Source organism: Lissotriton helveticus, chromosome 8 (genome assembly GCF_964261635.1).
Source record: "Lissotriton helveticus chromosome 8, aLisHel1.1, whole genome shotgun sequence".
In the NCBI taxonomy this organism is placed as follows: Eukaryota; Metazoa; Chordata; class Amphibia; order Caudata; family Salamandridae; genus Lissotriton; species Lissotriton helveticus.
The window spans coordinates 350,005,009-350,026,390 of record NC_136069.1 but is presented as its reverse complement, the minus strand read 5'-3'; the positions used below and the strand labels follow the sequence as shown (position 1 = coordinate 350,026,390).

The window sequence follows — 21,382 nt, the reverse complement described above, 5'->3', positions numbered from 1 at the left end:
ACCCGAAGGAAGAGTGCGCGCGTCAGTGGCTGGCACAGAAGATTAGGCCACTCCACCCTGCTTGAGAGATCCCAGTGCAGTCGGAGCAAACGAGCCTGTAGGAGAGCAGCAGGAGCGGCAGCAACATGGAAGTGGCAACAACAGAGCGAGGACCGCAGCGTGGGGTGCACTGCTGAGGCCTGTCTGAACACTAGGGGAGCCCAGGAGGTTTTAAATGTAAAGTTCGAATGCGCACAAGGGGGGCCGGGCGTGTAATGTCTGCAGCCGAGAGGAGCCCAAGCTTAATGTGCACTGAACAACCCAAAAAAAAAGCTCTCTGCATTGCGTGGCGGGGGAGCGGCTTAGACACTTTAGTGAGGCAGCGCTACTCAGCAAAACAAGCTCTGGCATTCTGCGGAGGGGGGCTGGGGAGCGGCTTCCTTTGAAGTCTGATGCCGAGGCTCGGACAAATGGTGTGGGATGTGGCTGGCGATGTGCACGCGCCTGCCTCACATGAACTGTACCCGATCCGCAGTTTTGGGTAGACTTTTGAAAGCCTTACTGTATATCTCGACAATGATATAAGCAATGCTGTTGTCGAGACCTAAAAAACAACAGTGAACATTGGTGCTTGTGTTTTCCAGTCACCAGCAGACATCGTATTGAGGTCAAGCCTTTCCGACAGCTCAAGTTGTCTGGTTGCAAAAGACCAGTTGTGGCCTTACCAAGAACTTACAGTGGCTTACAGCCCACCTATTGCTTACCATTGGTTGGCTTTGTTGTCACTCATTTCCGGTGCTGCTGATTCAGTGACTTTCCTTGTCCACCTTGTTTTTTCCTCTCGTGTAACATAGTCTCTTTACCGGTCTCCTTCCACTGCTAATTTTTAAGGATAACTTCTGTTTTACCAGAGTTTAGCGTCAGTCAATTGTTGTTCATCCAATTGCTGACAGATTGCATGCAGTCTGGTTCCTGTGTTGGTATCTTTGATGGATAGAGACATGAAAATGTACTTGTCAGCATATGATGTTAGTGAGAAACCAAAGACCAGCATTGCCAGTAAAGTTACATAAACATTAAATAGTGAGGGGCTTAAAGAAGACCCCTGAGGAACCCCACAAGCAAGGTGTGGAGACAAAGTCTTTTAAAGCCACTGTTTGCTCTCCCCCGTGAGGAAGGACCTCCAAAGTGTCAAGGTGACCCCCTTTGTACGAATGTCATGAAGACGATCGATCAGCCATGATCGAAGTGTCGCGCGCCACCGACAGATAGAGCAAAACAAGGACTGCACTTCCTCTCTGATCAAGAGCAGCTCTTATCTCCTCTGTTGCATTAATCATGGCCGTCTCAGTGCTGTGGCCGCTTCTGAAACAAAACTGTTTGATCCAGAAGATAATTCTTCTGAATGAACTCCACCAGCTCAAGATTCATTATTTTTTCCACTTTCTTAGCTGGAACCAGCAAGCACGAGATTGAAGATCGGGGAGGAGTGGGGATTCAAGCAGCAGATTGCTACTGGCCCCCTATGACAGCACATTTGCATACTTACAATTATTTTTTTTATTGGCCAGTCTAAGTGGTGCTCACCATGTTAAATTAATCCATAAACCATGTTAAATAAGTCCATAAAGAAAATAGTTCCAGTGTCATTAGGTAGATATGTGCATGTGTGATGAGCATGAACGCTCATACAGAATGATGCAGCCACTAACTGTGGTTGCGCCATCACATCTTTATTTTATGTTTTTGCTTTTTACTGATGCTTTCAGCATTGCCAAAAAGCATTGACAAAGAAAATAGGTCCAAAAAGCGAGACCTGTTGGCTTTGCCAGTGTTTTGTTTAAGTGTTTTAAAACAGGTTTGTAATACAAGTTTTATTTTGCCTATAACAATGTGTTTTCAAAGGGAACTCCGTGTATTACAACGCATCTTCTAGACGTCTTCCAATACCCTGTAATACAGATCTTATCAATTGCAGTACCCGTTGTGAGATCAGGTTGCTGTAAGCACTAGATTATGTATAAACTATGAAGTTATAATTAGGTTGCGCTTTACCTGTACAAATCAGGGCTTCATCCATGATAAATCTCGTCAAAGCTTTCCAGAAAACAAGCTATTTGTGCTCCCAGGTTTGGCCTCGGAAAGCTTTGTACTCATTGGTCAAGGTGGGTTAGGAAAGAAAAGAAATGCATAGAGCCTCAAAATAATGCATATCCCATTCAGATGTGCACAGTGCTCTTTTCTCTCCGCTTCAACAAAAACTGTTGGATGGATTTACACAAAACCTGGTACAAAAGGCTCAAGAAGGTAGCTATTGGTTCCGGTCCTTTGATTGTTTTGTTGTAAAGCTGTGCAGTGTTCATAAAGCAATAGAAATATAAGTGTATAGTTGTCCTGGCAGTTGTCTTGGAGAACTGATTTGCTAACCAGAATGTTAATCTCTGCTTGGAATCAAATTGGCTGTGTAGAACAGATAATTTTATCTTTCCACTTCCACAGTTCCTGAAGCAGGTATTGTTTCATGAACCATTTTGTGGGAAAATATCCCATTGCTATTGTGTGCTTGGGACGTAAACACCACACCTGAACATGGGGTTGGGTGGGAGGAACAATATACCACACCCCAGAGGGGTGTTGCTTGCACCCTAGCTTGCAGTTCAATCATGCCATTAAGGATTGCTTTATTATTTGTATTTGTTGTACTGATTTAGTGTTATAATGTTTGTTTAAGCTAAACGTAGCTGGGTTGAGCCAATACTGAGACAAGGGCAGCTTTGGGGTTGTGCAGCCCCCTCGGTTTATGATTAGTCAGACAACCCGTCCCACAAATGTACAGGTTCATGGGACAAAAAGCAAATATCTTATTACTCACATTGCGTCAGGAGGGTATTGTCATTGTTCGTGTGGGTTTGTGCATTACCCATGGCTCAGCTGTTAAATCGTTATACTTTGAATTTCGCATAATCATTTCCCATGCAGTATTTGTGTGGACCCTAGTGTCACCCTTCCCCTAACATGACTTGCATTCTCAGTCTTTGCACTTATCCAAGGGCTAGGTCCCGGAAGAGAAGCCCAATTGGCTGTTTCAATAGGCAACTGGTGGCCTAACGGGAAGGGGCAGAAATTAATCTCTATAGCTTTGTATCTAACCATCATAAGTCCTTGATTGAGGATTGGTCCATTGGGTATTGGATAGGTTTCTCACCCTATCCAGAATGCAGAGTTGGGGGGAGGGAGAGCATATTAGAAGGGGGCATGTGTTGGCAAAGGGAAGTGAGTGTTTAGCATTTTTATGTAAGTTCTACTTGCTGATGTGTGCCTATAATTATTTTTTTCAGGATTGGTTTTGTTTGCATTTGGTGTGCTTATTGTAGTTTTTTGGATGAGAGGAATTGAACTGATGTTTTGTGGATTTTATCCGAATAAGCAAATCAGAAGTGTGCAAAATATCCCTTAATGTATGAAGCTATGGATCCTATGAACTGAGCATTCCGCAAATTTGACATTCTTTGTTCTTATAAAATGCATCACATGGCTGTAAGGCCCTTATTAAAACACCTGCTATACAAATATATATCCAGTCTGTCATCATGGGTTTGGAGTTTTGCATATTGGGGCACCACAGACTGATAAAGTGTGCTAAAATCTACGCATTGACGTAAGCTAGTTGTGAAAAAACATGGTATTATGTAATAAGTGTTGATGTTTTTAACTATTTCCTTTTTTTTCGTCTTTAGCAATTGATGTTCAGTATTAGACCTGAGCGTAACAGTATATCAGGATATCAGTTAATCTACATTGTAATTAAACAAAACAAAAACTTTGTGCTTCTTTTTAGAACTCCATTTCACGAGGAGGTGATTAAAAGTATAGTATCATGTAGATTACGTGTTGAACTACGAGACAATATGTTTAACCACTGTCCTTGTTTGTTTTCAAAACAGCACTAAAGCTGCCGCTGGGAAAAACCACAGTGATGCACTTGGTGGCGAGAGAGACTTTGCCAGAACCGAACTCTCAAGGTACGTTAAAGATGCCCTTACTCATAAGCACATCTGCTTGCCGCGCTGAATGTGAATCCACCCTCTGAAAAGTGGTAAAAACTTTCAAAGTGTGGAATGTCCCGTTCACTAATTAAAGGATGGCAAAGTTGTAGTTCTTGGGAAACCCATAACGGAGTCTTAAATCCGTAGTATAGCTAAGTGATTTAAGTGTCCTCGCGTTAGAGATGTGTGCAGCCTACAGACACAGAATTCAGTCACAGTGGGATCGCATGCTAGGGCCACTTCGTTGCATAGCTTCTGTTTTGTTGGCCAGAGCTGTGGCGTTTAGCCTTTCTTTTCCCATTATATTTTGGAAGTAGGGTCCCCCCTATTGCAGCAGGAAAATGAGTGTTCCTCAGAACTTTGCTGCAGGATTAGATAGAAGAATCTCCCTGGCTTTGGCCACTTTGGAGTTTGAAATTTGGAGGTCAAGTTTTCGCATTCATCAGTTTCAAATGGAAATGTCATCAGATTTGGCTCTTACGTGCTTCATCTTGCTCTGTCCTTTAAGGTGAACACAGTCATACCTCCGAAAAATCTTGGGAACTTATTTTCAAATTTAAAGTGCATTTGTAAGCATCTGACTGTGTCATGTTCATTTTTGTTCTTCCTTCCAGGCATCCACAGGCCTCATACAATTTGTACAGCATTGTCTCAGTTCTTCATTGAGTCAAATAATTAATAATCAGAAAGTATTTATTTAGATTTTGTGCCTTGACTCGGAACGTACCACTTGGAATTGAGGGATTTTTGTCTGATCGGTTTCTCTTCTTTTTTCACCTTTTCTTTATGAATGTATAGCCTTTATATAGCTCAGACTACATTAATTGCTTTTGGGTCTGTAGTACCAAGGCTGCTGCATTTATGAAAAATATTATATCACTTCAAAAGGAGAACATTTTACCCTTAGGCAGGAGAGTTTTCACCACACGCTATGAGTCACTGAATGTGGATGGCTAGCAAAAATGAATCTCTCAATGCCACCTATTTTGACCTGTGCTAAAAAAATAGCACCAGAAGTCCTGGCTGATTTCAAAATTAGTATCAGAGAGGTGTATCGAAGAAAAGCATCCATCAATATAATCTCTTCTGCAGGTAGCATGATCTCTAGGTCTATCCGAGACCATGTCTCTGTTTCAGCCGCCTCTCCTGTCCCTTGCCATTAGGAGACTGTGGAGTCTGAGCATGCTGCCTCCAGAAACTCTGTTAATAAGCATCTTAATTTACAAATGAATTATTTACCCATTCACTAACCAAACCCTAGGTACCTTCAGAACTCTCACAGAAAGAAAGTTCTGAAGAACAATAGGATTCTTCCCTTTTATCTACTTTGCAATACAACATTTTAAGACATATTGTAGGGTAGGTGTAATCTGTTAGCACAGGTAATGCCTCCTGGAACACAGCGATCCTCAAGTCTTCCAGCAATGATCCGTCTGTCATATGAACAAGAATTTCAAAATGCGAATGAAAATAAAGAAATCTGGCTTGAACCCTTTTGGTGCAGCCACACACTACTGTGCCACACACTGACAAGAAAAGCACTTCACAGTCCACATCTTCTTGTACAGCATTCCACATTTGATCTGATTGTTTCAAGCTAACTTTGTAAATCAATACAATTTCCTCTTCTTAATAAAAGAATTATCACATGACAGAATAGTAAGGGAGAAACAAAACGTTAGTCAACATGATTTTCGAACCAGGCATGTCGCATTTATGGTAGTCTGTCTAGCGGGTGCTGCACATCATTGGTGCTACACATCATTGTAACGAGAATTTTGCCTCATTTACCTTACACTCATCTCCCACATACTCTACTCTGCTGAACGTCTAACCATCCTAGAACATCCACACTACTCCTTACCCCTTGATCTTACCCCAAAAATACAACACACATTTTATCACAGCTGCACTACTCAGTTACCCACCTCCTTCATTTGCTGAGTCTTGTCACAGCCACATTTGTAATATACATGCTCTTTTCCCTCTGGTTCGGGAACATTCAAACACTTTTATACTGTCCATGAACTATATCTAGCCTGCCTAACTAATGGCATGTTAACTGTGTGCCTGTCCCCTTTCTTTGAGAGAAACACGTTGTGGCACACCTGCAGTACTGCATGGTGTAGACCTACATGTTCACTCCAATTCTTTCAGAGCATCATGATACCAGGCAACTATATGCGTCACCCTCTCATTAATGACATTTCCCTCCGACCTTCCTTTACATTGCCAGCAAAACACATAGAGATGGATCTGTGACATTGCGCAGCATGTTTTATACTCTCATGCGATGTTTTGTAGTGCACTCGTTCACTAAACTCTGTTAACCACCGCAAGATGAGAGCAATCCTTCATCATGTTATTCAACCTATAATCCAAGAACTTTTTTTGGCGTTGGTTCAGTGCGTTGTGCTTATATTCTACCACCATCAGTACTTAATTTGAACCAGTGATTTCTGGTTCTGGGCACAGGCACTTAATTGTCATCACCAGCACTTATGACAGTCGACCACATGGTGGCGCAGCTCATCTAATTTAGAGATTAGAACAACAGCTGTTGTTCATGAATACAATCTACATTAAAAATGACTAATACCTGTCTTCCCGGCCATTCCTTTAGCTTTGGGACTTTGAATAATCCGAACTGTCACACCTGCAGGGGGGGGATGGTTAGTAGTTATTTGGTACCGTCATTGGCAGCGATGATAGCGGCAATAGGTTGTGCAAGCTGCAGTGGCCTCCTGTTTAGGGCCCTGACACTTATTTTTTAAAGATTAGGCACTGTTCACCACTTCCCCTCTGGAATCCTCTTATTTCTTCTGACATAAACTGGACCTTGTTGTTCATGATAAATGAGCTTCTAACTGGTGTTAGCGTACTTCCCAGCCTGGGTTATTCCCACCCCTCCCCCACCCCACACACAAAGGGTACTTTTCACACCTGAGCCGTGAAGGGATTCACACAGCCTGTGAGATTCTCCTCCAGGAGTGAGTTGAGTGCTATATCAAGAAACAGACACATGAACCAAAGTATAAACTCTGAGCAGTCCTCCACGAGGAAGAGTTATTTGAACTGCTCTCTTCACTCTTGTTCGGCCTTCTTCACTGCATTCGCCAAATTGATTTTAAGATTTGCACCTTTCCTTGAAATGTTGTGGCCTAAAAAAGGCACTGCTGAAAACCTAATTTGAGATTTTCTTTCCTCACAAATCACACCACTGTCTTTCAACCTCTTTGTCGCATCTTTCAGCCCCGTTCAAGTATTTTTTACATGTCTGGCACATATCAAGATATGTGGAAAGAATAATTTCTTTCCCAACTAATACCGCTAAAAACGGTGCCCAAAGAGGCCAACCTAAATGGCATGTGAATAAGTTTAATATAAGAAGAATATTGTTTCAGTATAGATGTTAATTGATGTTGAGGGTGGCTCTACCATATGAAACACCTTGGCATCGGCTAAGATGCTCAACCTGTCCACAGTGCCTAATAGAAGAATGCCCATCCTCCGAAATGTTCTGATTTAAATCCTGATGAGTCGATATATATGGGCAGGCAAACCCTAGCCATGGTGCCAGAACCACAGGAGCCAAATACATTGTAACTTCGGATGCCTTAAATGGCGTTTTCATCCAGGAATCACTCCTGTTCTTGATTGGTTACCTTATCAGATGGGGAACTGGCTGCACCTTGTGTGTCATTAGACCCTCACCCTCTGTAAGTTGCTTTAGGAGACCGCTTGAGCTTCCAAAATTTCACGTTAAAAACCTGGTGGATTTGGGCATATCCCATTTCAAAGTAGGTTCTTCTAAAACAAACATCTTTATGCCTACTTTTTTCTGAGCACTTATCCTTATAAACGAGACTGTATCGTAACACTGTGAGCTTTCCCTGAGATACTCGGATCTTTATATTAGGAAAAGTCCTCCAGAAGCCGTTCACACTATCTAGTTTAGTGTAAAACGTATTTATGTCCTGAGGTGACATCCAGCTCCTCCACCACTACTGGTAAGTTTAAACATTCAGGCTGCAGCATCAGATTGTGAATATTTTCTCCACAGTCTGAACACATTCTGCCCTTTGCAAACTGTGGAGAAATGGTTTCTTCTGACTCATTTGCTGAACGAAACATAATGTACAGTACAGCTGGAGCTGCTGGAAATATTTCCATGTGTACCACACTTGAAATATTTGGTATATTTCCCTTCAAACGCTCATAGACGTTTCATCCGGAGACTGTCACCTTTGTTGCTCATTTCAGAACAGAATTCACCAGATACGGCTCAGTGCTTCTCCTTCATTTAATGTGAGTGACACAGCACGCAGTGTCCTTGACTCCCTCTTAAGTGCTTCACTTTCTTGATATCCGGGTTTAGGATGTTCTTAGGAAAGCCATTATCGTACTGGATTAAAAACATCTGAGTGCCTTAGAAACAACGTGAACCAAATCAGAACACCACAATAACAAACTAAACTAGAGACCCAGACGAAGTAGCCAAAGAAAACATTACCTGTCCCAACCAAGATGTCCTTGGATGACCGCAGGGAAAAAAGCACCTTGAGTCTACCTTTCCAAGTCCAGCAAGCACAATTATTCTAGATGTCCACTGCACTGCTAGCACACTTTTTGGGCCTGCTCGCCAACAGGCAAACATGATCCATTAAAAACGTTTCTTGGGTTTAACTAATGTTATTGGAAACCACAAGAGACGGGGTTATGCCCAGGTCATCACGTATAACAACATATAGCGTATACCGCAACTTGACTCTTTACTCAGCAGGCTATAGTATGGTACCTCAATTTAGCTAAAAGAAGGGGGACCATCCTTCTTCTCGCCACCCTAAGTAATGTATGTAGTCAGACCAAAGTAGTCATAACACAATAAAATAATCTTTCACCATAATCAAGTCCTAGCCTCTGCTGAGGGCTTTTGTAATTTTAACAGCTTGCAGATCAAAATTTCCGCAGAGTATTTTGAGCTGAGTAAAGAATCTTCTAGCCTTCAGGGAAAGATGCTGATAGCCAGAAAGCTATAACCATGCTTCTTCTTCCATGGATGGAAAAGTTATGTTTATGACCTACAGGTGTTGTGGCCTGCGCTGTGTGATAAGGCACACATCAGGAAAATTGAACACTTCTAAAAGTCCCAAAAATTACATCACTCTTCAGGCCCGATTCCATAAATACTGATTACCTTTTCATTGAGTTTCCAAACTGTATGAAAGCAGTTTTGCAGCGGGAATTTTTCTGGATTCACTATGCTGTGCATTATTCCGCTGTCTAGTGGTTGGGTCCGGAATCGTAGGTTTTTTTTTTCTTGTTTTTTTTTCGTAGCCCTGGTGGACGTCGACGTCCCACCTTTTGGTGTCCTTCCTGTGACGTCGGCACACTTCCTGCGGAAGCTCCCACCTTTGGGTGCCATCTTCAGATTCTTTTTCCCGCCGTTGGGTCTGGATCGTCACCAAGAGGTTCCAGAGTTTTTGGAGAAAAGAAGAAGGAAAAGACTGAAATCAACCGAAAAAGTTTGGAGAATACATCCAGAAACAACACCACTGAGCCGGGACGACGAAGAAGGAGGAGAACACCGAAGACTTCGACGTCCAAAAGAGAATGCGCACACAGTGGGCCCCCTGAGCGCAGGAATGGACAAGACCACGTTCAAATTCTGCCGCGATTGCCACCACAAATACGCACAGAAGGACCAGCACCCAGTTTGCAACCTCTGCCTGCCGGTCGACCATGAGAGCAAGGATTGCAACGCCTGCTCCTTCTTCACCCCGAAGACCCTCGGGGTGAGAGAGAGGCAGAGGAGAGCCACCTACAGCATGCTAGGCCAAGGTCAACCTCCGTCGCTTCGAGACTTGGGCCTCTGCAGTGGGGAAGAGGACAACATCGCCGAAGAAGCAGATAACTTCACGGTCGTAGAGATCGATAAGAAAACATCAAAAGAGGTAGGAGAGACGTCGACCCCTAAAGCCCAGACAAACTCTCGTAGGCCTGAGTCAGACTCTCGAAAAACAGAGTCCTAAGTCCACGAAAGGAGCACTGGACCGAAAAAGGACAAATAGCCCAGCGGATCCTTCGAAAAGGCCTCCCAGACGGCGAAAACACAAGAAAAACCTAGGTCGTCGAAGCACGTCCCGGAAAAGACACGCTCGACGCCGAGAGAAAAGGACCCGAAGGCGACTTCGACGTCTACTTCGAAGATATCGTCCGAAACACTCAACGCCGAACAGGCCGCCGAGATGGAAAGGAAAAAGAGAAGGCTGAAGGCCGAAATGGATAACATCCTGCAAATGATAAAAGAATTCGATGAGCGGATGAAGAGGTTCACCATCCCGTCGAAGGCGACGACGATCGTCGAGGACGAAGAGGAGTTTGATGCCAAAGAGCCGCCGAAAACTCCAGAGCCCCAAGAACACCAAGAGGAAGAGGGCCTATACTATGACGAGGAAGGCGAGGAAGACCAGCACACAAGTTTGGGCTCGGCATCCTTGCTGGCGCCAGACCTGGATTGGCAGGACCTCGACGCCGAAAGCCCGGAAAAGGCCATAGAGACGTATCCTTCGAGGCCTTCGCCACCAGATGACATTGGTATCTACAACATGGTCATCAGGAACGCGGCAACAGCTTTTGGAGTGAAACTGGAGGAAGAAAAACCAAATGCCTGCTTCCTCTTAGAGACCCTGCTCCCCACTCAAACCAGGAGTCAATTCCTCCCCATGCTACCTGGACCAAGCGAGGGAGGCATTCAAAGAACCAGCAAGCTGCAGGTCTGTCACACCTAGGACAGAGAAGAAATACAAACACTTCTCTAAGGATCCTCCCTACATCCAGGGATCCGTCACAGCTGACTCCATCATTGCAGCAACAGCCAGGAAAAGGGCCAACGTTCCCACAAACTCAGGCCCACCAGCAGACAGAGAGTAAGAGCATAGACCTCACTGAAAGGAAAATAGTGAGGAATAAAGCAGTACACTGGCGCATTGCCAACTCTAATGCCCTACTCAACAGACATACGTACCAGCATTGGGACATGGTCGGACAACTGCTCAAACACCTCCCTGAGCAATACCAACAGAGGGCAACACACCTGGTGGAGGAAGACAAGAATATAGCAAACTCATGCCTGAAATCAGCCCTGGATGCGGCAGACAGGTCCAGCAGGCTCATGATGATCAGGGTCACAGAGAGAAGGCATGCCTGGCTGAGGATCTCAGGCTTCAAGCCGGAAGTACAGAATAACATTCTGAACACCCCCTTCAATGGAGAAACCCTTTTCGGAGCACAAGTGGATAAGAAACTCACCCAACTCAAAAAGGAAAATGAAACTGCAAGGTCCATGGGGTCCTTGCAATTCAGAGGAATGAGAAGAGGCACACTGACATGGAGGCCAAACGGAAGAGGGAGAAACCAGCCGGGAAAGTCACATCAGACATTCCAGCAGGGCTACCAGGGTGACAATCATGCACAGCAGGGCTAGCAAAAACAAACCTGGTAATACCAGCCTCGGGGCCAGTCCTTTCGCGGGAGGGCGAATGGACGAGGGCAAACAAGAAGAGGGTGCCAGCAACCCACCTCAAAGTGACTCTGCACCACCAAGCATGCCCACCCACACGACAGCTCTATGGGAGGGGCACAACAAAGTCAACAAAAAAGGGTTACACAGACTAAAAATCAACAAACATGTAACACCAGTAGGAGGCAGACTAAAACACTTCTTCCAGGAATGGAAGAAAATAAGAACAGACAAATGGATAATGAATATCATACAGTTCGGATACTGCATAGAACTGGAAAAGAAACCGCCAAACAGGAAACCAAAAAGAAAAGCACGCTCAACAAAAGAACTAGCGCTACTCATAGAGGAAGCACAAGAACAACTCCGCAAAGAAGCCATAGAAACAGTACCATTCAAAGAAAGAAACAAAGGAGTGTACTCAAACCACTTCCTCGTACCAAAGGTGGACGAAACGTTAAGACCCATCCTGGACCTACAGTTCCTAAAACAATACATAAGAACACAAAAATTCAAGATGACATCTCTACAAGAAGTCATTCCTCAGATAAGGGACGCAGACTTTATGTCCACCATAGACCTAAAAGACGCCTACCTACACATTCCCATGAACAGGCAGCACAAACATCTACTGAGATTTGCCATCAACAAAGCACACTACCAGTTCACTGCCCTGGCCTTCGGACTAAAATTCGCACCAAGGGTCTTCACCGAGTGCCTGGCAGCGGTGGCAGCGCACCTAAGGAGGGAAGGGATCCATGTATACCCCTACCTCGACAACTGGCTAATAAAAGCAAGTTCCTACAAACAACGCAAAGAACATGCACAGCAGGTCACAAAAACGCTAACAGAACTGGGATTCTCAATACACTGGGGGAAATCCACAATGGAACCAGAACAAGTGAAGATCTTCTTAGACGCACAGATCAACACCATACTGAGCTCCCCAGCTTCAGCAGGGCAAGTGTTCCCCAGCGACAACACTTGCCCTGCTGAAAGAGACACGTCAGTACCAGAAGGGGCGAGCTCTGACAGTGAGGACAGCGATCAAGATCATGGGGCTGATGGCGTCCTGCATATACCTGGTTCCCAATATATGGCTACACATGAGACCATTCCAGGAATGGCTGCAACAACAATGGTCACAAGCTACAGGGAGTTGGGAAGATCTAGTGGTCGTAATGCACGCAGTGCAAGAGGAGATAGCGTGGTGGAACAAGGAGAACATAACAAAGGGGAAGCCTTTAACACCACGAAACCCAACTGTGACCATCACCACAGACTCATCCCAGAAGGGATGGGGAGCACACATGAATCAACTCCAGGTGCGGGCCTGTGGACTCCAACAGATGTGATCAAGCACATCAACTACCTGGAACTAAAGACCATGTTCCTCGCCCTAAAAGCTTTCCAGAAACAACTGTACGGGCAAAGAGTGTTGATACAAACCTACAACACCACACGATGTTCTACATCAACAAACAGAGAGGAACACAATCTATCCCACTATCCAACCTAGCCCAGTTCATATGGAGATGGGCCATCCCACTCAAAATAGACTTCCTAGCTATACACCTACCAGGGAAGGACAACGTGGAGGCAGACTAGCTCTGCAGACAGATATAGGCATCCCACAAGTGGGAGCTCAATGCACTAGAAACACAAAGGCTATTCAAGAAGTGGGGGACTCCAACAATAGACCTATTTGCAACAAACCAGAATGCAAATTGCCGATACTTCGCATCGAGGCAACCAGGGGAACAATCCCAGGGGAATGCCCTATGGATAAGCTGGTCTAAAACATTTGCCTACGCTTTTCCCCCGATAACACTGATTCACAGGGTACTCGGCAAATGCAGAACCAGCAACATGATGCTGATTCTGGTGGCACCACAGTGGGCCAGGCAGTCATGGTTCTCACAAATAGTGGAGATGGCGCAGGGGCCACCTCACAAATTCGGGAAAAGAAAGGACTTACTCGTCATGCAAAACGGAGAGGTACTCCAACCAGAGAGCCTCTGTCTAGCGGCATGGCTCCTGAAGACATAGAGTTTGCACACCTGAAACTGCCGGAGAGCAGACTGGGGGTGCTACGAGAGGCAAGGAGACCTACCAAATGGAGGTGCTAGGTGGTAAAATGGAAAAGATTCACACAATGGTGTATAAACAAAAAACTGCACAAGAAGATGACAAAGGAATCAACGGTGCTAAAATATTTAACACCTCTGCTAAAATCAAACCTAAGTTCCACCTCGCTGAGAGTACACCTAGCAGCGATAGTAGCCTACACAAGAGGAGAGACAGGAAAGAGCTTCTTTACATCACAAGTAGTAAAAAGATTCCTGGAAGGGGCTAAAAGGTTAGCACCACCCAAAAGGATGCCACCACCGGCATGGAACCTTAATTTAGTCCTAACAGAGCTTATGAAGGCTCCTTTCGAACCCATCCATAAGGCCTCACTACAAATGCTCACAATGAAGACAGCCTTTCTAGTGACAATCACCTTGCTACGCAGGGTAAGCGAACTGCAAGCACTAACGCTACAAGCACCTTACATCCAAATACACAATGACGGGGTGGTGTTGAGAACGGGCCCACACTTTATGCCAAAGATGGTGTCAAGGTTTCACATGAACCAGACAATACAAATACCAAGCTTCTTTCAGAAACCATCCACAAGCGCAGAGAGGGCACGGCACATTCTGGACGCTAGAAGGGCAGTATTGCATTACATGGAAAGAACTAAAGAGCACAGGAAAACAAAGCAGTTCTTTATGTCCTTCGCAAGCAGTTTCCTGGGTAGACCAGTAACAAAGGGCACCATCGCACGATGGATCGCACAAACAATACAATTCTGCCATAAGCAGGCAGGTCAAGAACTATCAGAGGGGGCACAAGCCCACTCTACCATGAAAAAGGGAGCAACTATAGCCTTTCTGGCAAACACACCCATTCAAGACATATGCCTGGCGGCAACATGGGCTTCAGTGCACAAGTTCACTAAGCACTACTGCGTGGATATACAAATGAACAAGGAAGCACAAGTAGGACAGAAAGTGCTTTTTACATATATTCAACAACCACCGCTCATCTTCCACCCAGATGCCACAAACATAACAAACCACTACAAAGTCTATGCACAGCATAGTGAATCCAGAAAGATTCACGCTGCAAAACGAACAGTTTCTTACCTGTCGGTGTAGTTTTGCAGCTTGAAGATCTTTCTGGATTCACTAGCGAACCCACCCACCTCCGCGAGAAGAATGATGCAGGAGAAGAAAGTGGAAATACAAGGATAATATACAAACAGACACCTGAAAAGACAAAGTGGAAATTAATTTACTTTCAATGAAGAACTTAAAAACATTGCAAAAGGATTCACGAACACAACACAAAAACAAGAAAAAAAGAATCCGAAGATGGCGTCCAAAGGTGGGAGCTCCCGCAGGAAGCTTGCCCACGTCGCAGGAAGGACACCAAAAGGTGGGACGTCGACGCCCACCTCGGCTACGAAAAAAAAGAGAAATGACTACGATTCCGGACCCAACCACTAGACCGTGGAATAATGCACAGCATAGTGAATCCAGAAAGATCTTCAAGCTGCAAAACTACACCGACCGGTAAGAAACTATTCGTTCCTCCCCATCACTTCCCCGAAGCCCTCTCGTGGATATTCAGGAGGCTCATCCAATTAAAATAACACCTCATGCAGGAAACCTGCATAACAACCTTCATCTGTTCATCCTACTTTAGTACCAGGACCACCCAGGAGGTGGAAGTTAGATGCCCTCACAGCATTCTCCAAATACTTAAACTTGGAATTGAAGAACGTAAGAACTGGCACGAGTCTTGAATGCCTGCCAACAATTTGCCTTGGGTTCTGTTCCTTGCAGTACAGTTTTGATGGTGGTCAGTGTCTTCCTAGACCCTCTGCTCCAGGTTCACTACTAGATATGGAACACTTAGAATCTTCAAGAACTCTTCAGTAGAAATCACTCTGGTCTCTCTACCATACCATTAATATCCCTGGTCCCCTCAGCATATCCATGTTCATTCATCCCCCTCATGAATGCTCACTACCAATATTCATGTGGTTGTCACTGATTAAACCAGTGCAGAATTTGAGCCGGTGGTTGCAGGTAGGGCCCAACCGCTCTTATTTTTGCTGGATAAGGAAATTATATTTTGGTGCATCAAAATTCACTTTTGAATAAAGCGCCGGAGACTCCCGACACATTTTGTTTTTACACAGTGGTCTTTGCATACTGTAAAAAAACTAGTATTTCTGGTTTGCCACGGTGGCCATACAAACATGCAAGATTTGCACCGCCATACTTCTTCAGTGTGATCTGACCACATGCCTATGATAGATACCGGATTAGGTCATTTTATTATTTGTACAATAGTGAAGATGTGTCTTTGTAAATGGAAATGCATAAGGGTTTAATTAACTATCCCACTTCTTTTAAATCATCCCTGCACAATAGCCACACGCTTTGGCCCACACACCCCCACTGCATCATACTGCAAGGAACAAAAGATCTCCGGTAAAGAGCCCCTTTATGGATGCCCGTTGGGTATTGCAGCGCCGACCCAACGAGGAGCAGGTCCATATGATGAAGCATGACACCTTGGTTGCTGGGTGTGTGAGGACCCTAGTTCCGAAAGAAGGAATTTCCCACTCTTTTCCGCACCGCACACCACCAAGTTTGTAATTTACAAACAAGGGAAGCCTGGCTTACTTTTTCTCCCAGGCACCACTATGAGAGGAACTACATACCTTTAGATAGCATTATCTGACTGGGCATTTATGTTGGACCGCTATAAAAAGCCCCATAGTCCCCCATTTTGTTCCGGATTAAGTCATTTTATTATTTGTACAATAGTGAAGATGTGCCTTTGTAAATGGAAATGCGTAAGGGTTTAATTAAATGTACAGGCTTAAATTATTAGCTAAGGTCTTAACAGGTGAAACAGTTGGGGGATCAAAACTGTACCACACAATTTAGACAACCCATAATTTAGCTCATTCAGTTCTCCCATGGGATACTGGATTGGAGAGATTGATAAACCTCATTTTCATGAGGCACTGTGTCCCTGCGTTAAGGTACCTCCCCAATCAAATTAGCAGAGTAAACCATTTTTAAAAGTAGTAGACCCTACTGAATATCCAGATCAATAAAAAGTTAAAGGTCTGATTTCAAAATTCAGAATAGCTGATTCAGAATATATGCCATGAAGGCTTTCAGAAGCAGAGTTATACAGAGTATGTGAAAACAGAAATAAGTCTTAAGTCCCAAATGAGCAGCAAAATCAGTAAATAAACTGGTAGCCTTTCCAACCTAGTAAAGACAAGGAAAAGCTCAAAAATCTCTAGCTCATACCCCAAATCAACGTTTTTTATACACACTTTGTGTATAGAATGACAATGTTTTGCAGTTTCTTTAAAGTGTGAGCAAAAGTATAATTTCAGTAGCAAATCTGAACACAAGAAAATTTAACTAATTACCTTAACAAACAACAATTACGGTAGACTTATTTTCCCTTAAAATTCTTTATCGACAATTTAGGTGCCAGCCTTCAATTGTCTAAAGTATTTCAACTGAAACCTATTGTAAAATGGTGATCAAATGTTTGCTGAAGCTTTTGTGATCACTTCATGGAGGTTACGTCCTTTTTGAGCTACTCATTTAACTATCATGAATACCACAACTTTAAAGAACTTAAAAAATATATATTTTACATTTCTCTGACTAAATATTTAATGTGTTTGACAAATGTATTATAATCCGAGAGTTTCGAAACCTTACTACTGCCCCCTGGTCTATCCGAAGCTACATTTGGCATGTAAAGTGTATAAGATGGTATTTGTTTTGAAAGAATAAAATATCCAGGAATGGTGAATTACAATTCCGCCGCTAGCCAAGGTTGGCACAGTTGTGAGTGTTTCTGAGGTTGCTTATTTCTGGATTGAAGATGTAACGCTCTGAATGTGCAATGGCACTAAAGGGTAATTGAAGGTTGTTTTCAGGAACTGTTCCACGATTGAATGTCAAGAGCTGACCAACAAAAAGTGTGGCTTTGGCACAGAGATTCCGGGGAACTTTCTTTGCAGTGCAGGAATTCCTCCTGGAAATGGGGGTGGTAAATGCAGATAATGTTCAAGGAGCAAGAGAAGCGAGTGACCGCAAAGGATGGAGTGGTCCGTTTCTGGTGGGAAAAAGTTGAGAATATAAAAAGGTCAAAAGTCTTTGTGAGGGAGTGGGAGTCTCCGAAAGGAGGGGAGTGGGGTGCAATATATATAGTTATAATGCTGTGCGTTTTGAAATGTGAACTGTTAAAAACTTTGAATTGTGTGTTTAAGAGTGCACTACTGCTATTTTTCCATTCCTCTTTAATAAACCGCCTTTGTCTTTTGCTGCCTGCAGGTCAGAGGAACCGTGAAAAGACAGGCGAGAGCAACTGCTGCGTGATCCTGTAAGCACTGTGCAGCGTGCCTGCTAAGTGTGGTGTAATATAGTCTTGTCTTTCATGCTGCTGGATTAGAAGAGCCCCTGCATTGCTTCAGAGACGCACCGGACGACGGACGGCCTGTCTGTGACGCCATGGACCTGGGATATCACACGTCATTCTCTTTCCTAGACCCAGGGCGAGAGGGGAGGAGCCCTCTCGCCCTGCCTTGCTTCCCGTTTGTTTTGCTTGTGGTGAATAATCGCGTAGTGCACCAGTTATTGATCGGCTGCAATCAGTGTCTCCGGGGAACAAGGAAATCTCTTCCACAGCAGAAGCCGTGGGCGGCACCAGGCATCTCCAGTAACCAGAATTAACCAGTCCCGGCTTTCTAGATTCAGTTTGCACTAAACTAATTGGTTAACACCGCCTTTCTCATCACCAGAAGTCTGTACAAGCCGGCCATGAATTATATATGATGTGTTATTCTACACTGGAGCGCAGAACTATTCCGTAATTAAAAGGAGCTCATTAGCAGCCACCCGAAAGAGAAACTATAAAGCAAAGTGAATCTTGTACTACTTCAGCCGGGCTGGCCGTCCCTGCATAGAATGCTAAGTAAACACGAGAATGACACTGCGGTATCTAATCCCTTGGATGAACAGAAAACGAAATGTGCCTGTCGTTTAAAAGCACTCTGCAGAGGGGGGCTGTCGAATCTGAATTTCTTCTATCCCGTGATTTGGGGCACTCCTCATTCCGCCATCAGTCGGGGTGCATGTTCATAGCACAAACCTGCGGAGAGTGCTTTTTCCAAGCCTTAATATGGGAGGGGTCATTTCCTGTAGCTCTCGGGCTTTTATTATTGTGCTTATATATTAGAAGACCTCCTTTACTTATCAAGGTTCTGTATTTGAACTTAATATCAAGAATTGGTGTTTTTCTGTACTTCCTCCTGTCATCTGTACCCTCGTATCCCATGTCATGCTTCTTTCAACGGACTTCTGTGGTTCTACTTCGGTTTCTTTATGTAACCTGCATTTGTATTAGTGCTTGCAACTGCATTAAAACCGGAAGCTGATTTTTTTAAAATGGCGGGCATACTCCAACAACCACCCCATCCTTGATTTCTTACACGTAATTTGAGAAATATGCTCAAGAAATTTGCACAGCACTAAAGCATGACATAGTTTCATCTAAACCTGTAAAAATATTAAATTTTTATATTATTTTCACCGGGGAAGCACCCTTCCTGGTTGAAATTACAGATGTGTAGAATATATTTAATAAAATCCTATGAAATGCATAACTATAGTTCTTAAAATAGATTGGCCTATGGCATAATAGAATTATCTTCCATATTAAAAGCTGTAACCTTTTAGATAAACTCAAAGTCCTAAGCTGACATTGTGTTCTGTAAACTTAATAAAAGCGTCCACAACCCTGACAAATGTGTTACGTGTAATGGTTTCCCAAATGGTCAGCAGCATATAATTGTAATTCGGTTATTTTATTCACTGATATTGCTTTGACAGGATGCTTTATATGCAGGACGTCTTACATAAATGCTGTTCATTCTTGTTGGGATTAAATTTGTATAGAACAGAGTTTTCAAACCAATTGTAAATAGCACTAAACATTTTCTTTCTGCACCTGTACTGATTCTTCTGTAAACTAAATAAAAGAATATTGGTAGTGCACTTTGTCAGCCATGTGATGCTTGTAACTGGGGTAGTATTGACAAGTCCATTGAAGTATAAAATTAAATTTCTTGAAGTTTTCTCTCTGGAAGCTAAAAGACAGCTCATAGATAGATGTTGAGGGATAAAATATATATTTTTTTCAATTTCTTTAGATTGCTCTAGGCCACCAACATTTAATATTTGATTGAACGTCAGAAGTTGCTGTGTCTAAAAAAAGAAACCTTCCATTGAAAGACATGGTATTGCATTAGTTGTGGCTGAAGTTAACATTACCAGATGATACAAGATCGCAATCAAACAACAATTTGTTAAGACACAGCTGTTGCATCTCTGTAAAGTTATGGTCTATAAGTAACAATCCAATAAGGGCAACTCGGACTTTTCTCCTTATCGGCATTTCAAGTCACCTTCTGCTCGTTCTACTTCTGGTATAACGTCTGTAATATTATACTAAAATGGCACATCCAGCATGAATTACAAGATGTGTTCTGGCCTCTCGGCCCTACAGACAGAAGGAAGAGTTCTCCCAATATAGTTTTAGGTCCAGAGGAGGGAGAGAAGATATCCAGACTAAGGGGGATACCTCTGAATAGACCTATATTACTTTTTCATAGAAATGTATCACAAATACTTTGGCCCTACCAGATGAGCAGATTCCAACTAAAGCTAGTCAGGCACACTGTTGTTACTCACATCCTTTGTCCAGCGAGCTTTGGCGCCCTCTCAAACTACTACCCAAAGTACTTTGATACACTGTTTATTTGCCAGCTGTTGCTCCAGATCACCAGATGACAGCCCCCTTTTCAGTCACGATGTGGAATTAAAATTAAGATGAAGATCGTGCTTACCAGATCGATTCCCTAACTGTGGAAGTCTATGGTCATGTTCTTTCAGCATTTTTTTTTGTCCAAAATCTAAAAAGTATATTTTGCCTTAAGTTAAACTTTGTACTTCCCTCACTGAGTCAGGAGCATGTGAGCTTTTATCTCATCCTTGCTTCTTTATGGGTACAGTTTCTACAAAATGTATGCCTAGCTAAAAAGAAAAAAAACTAGTATTGGCAAAGCCAGTAGGTCTAGCCTATGCAAGGCCTATTGGCTTTACCAATATGTTTACCCATGTTGTACACCAGCTTGGGTGCTGTTCATCATGGCTAAAAGTTAGTGGGGTAAAGGAGAGTGATGTAGAGTGTTGTAAAGTGGAGCAGAGTTGAGTGTTATGGAGTGGTGTAGAATAGAGTTGAGTGGCATGTTGTGGAGTGTCTAGAAGTGGCATGGAGGGAGTAGAGTTTTGGAGTGTGGGAGTGCGTAGACTGGAGTAGAGTGTGAGGAGGAATAGAGTGGAGTGGCATTGAGTGTCATGGAGTGGTGTAGAACAAAATGGAGTGGCATAGAGGGTTTTGCGTAGAGTGGAGCAGATTGTCACAGAGTGGAGTAGTGTAGGTGAGTGGGATGGCACAGAGTAGTGTGTTGTAGAGTCATGGCGTAGAGTGAAGGGGCATAGTGTCAGAGTGGAGTATTGTGTCAGAATAGAGTGGAATAAAGTAGCATGGAGTGGCATAGAGGGCGCTAACGCATGATAGAGGGGAGTAGTGTAGAGTGAAGTAGAGTTTAATGGAGTAGAGTATCATAGAGTGGAGTAGAGTGTCAGAGCGAAATGACGTCAAGTACAGTGGTGCAGAG

The 21,382-nt window shown here is 43.6% G+C and overlaps 1 protein-coding gene across 1 annotated transcript in view; it reads left to right on the top strand.

Moving 5' to 3' along the window:
• The window catches only part of UBL3 (ubiquitin like 3), a 310,133-nt gene extending 290,685 nt beyond the window's left edge, over positions 1 to 19,448 (top strand). Inside the window, exons 4-5 of the mRNA XM_078657134.1 lie at positions 3,924 to 4,001; positions 17,976 to 19,448. Of these exons, the coding sequence (XP_078513260.1) occupies positions 3,924 to 4,001; positions 17,976 to 18,028 (131 nt within the window). The 3' untranslated portion in view covers positions 18,029 to 19,448. The remainder of the gene's footprint in view (positions 1 to 3,923; positions 4,002 to 17,975) is intronic.
• The last annotated feature ends 1,934 nt before the right edge of the window (positions 19,449 to 21,382 follow it).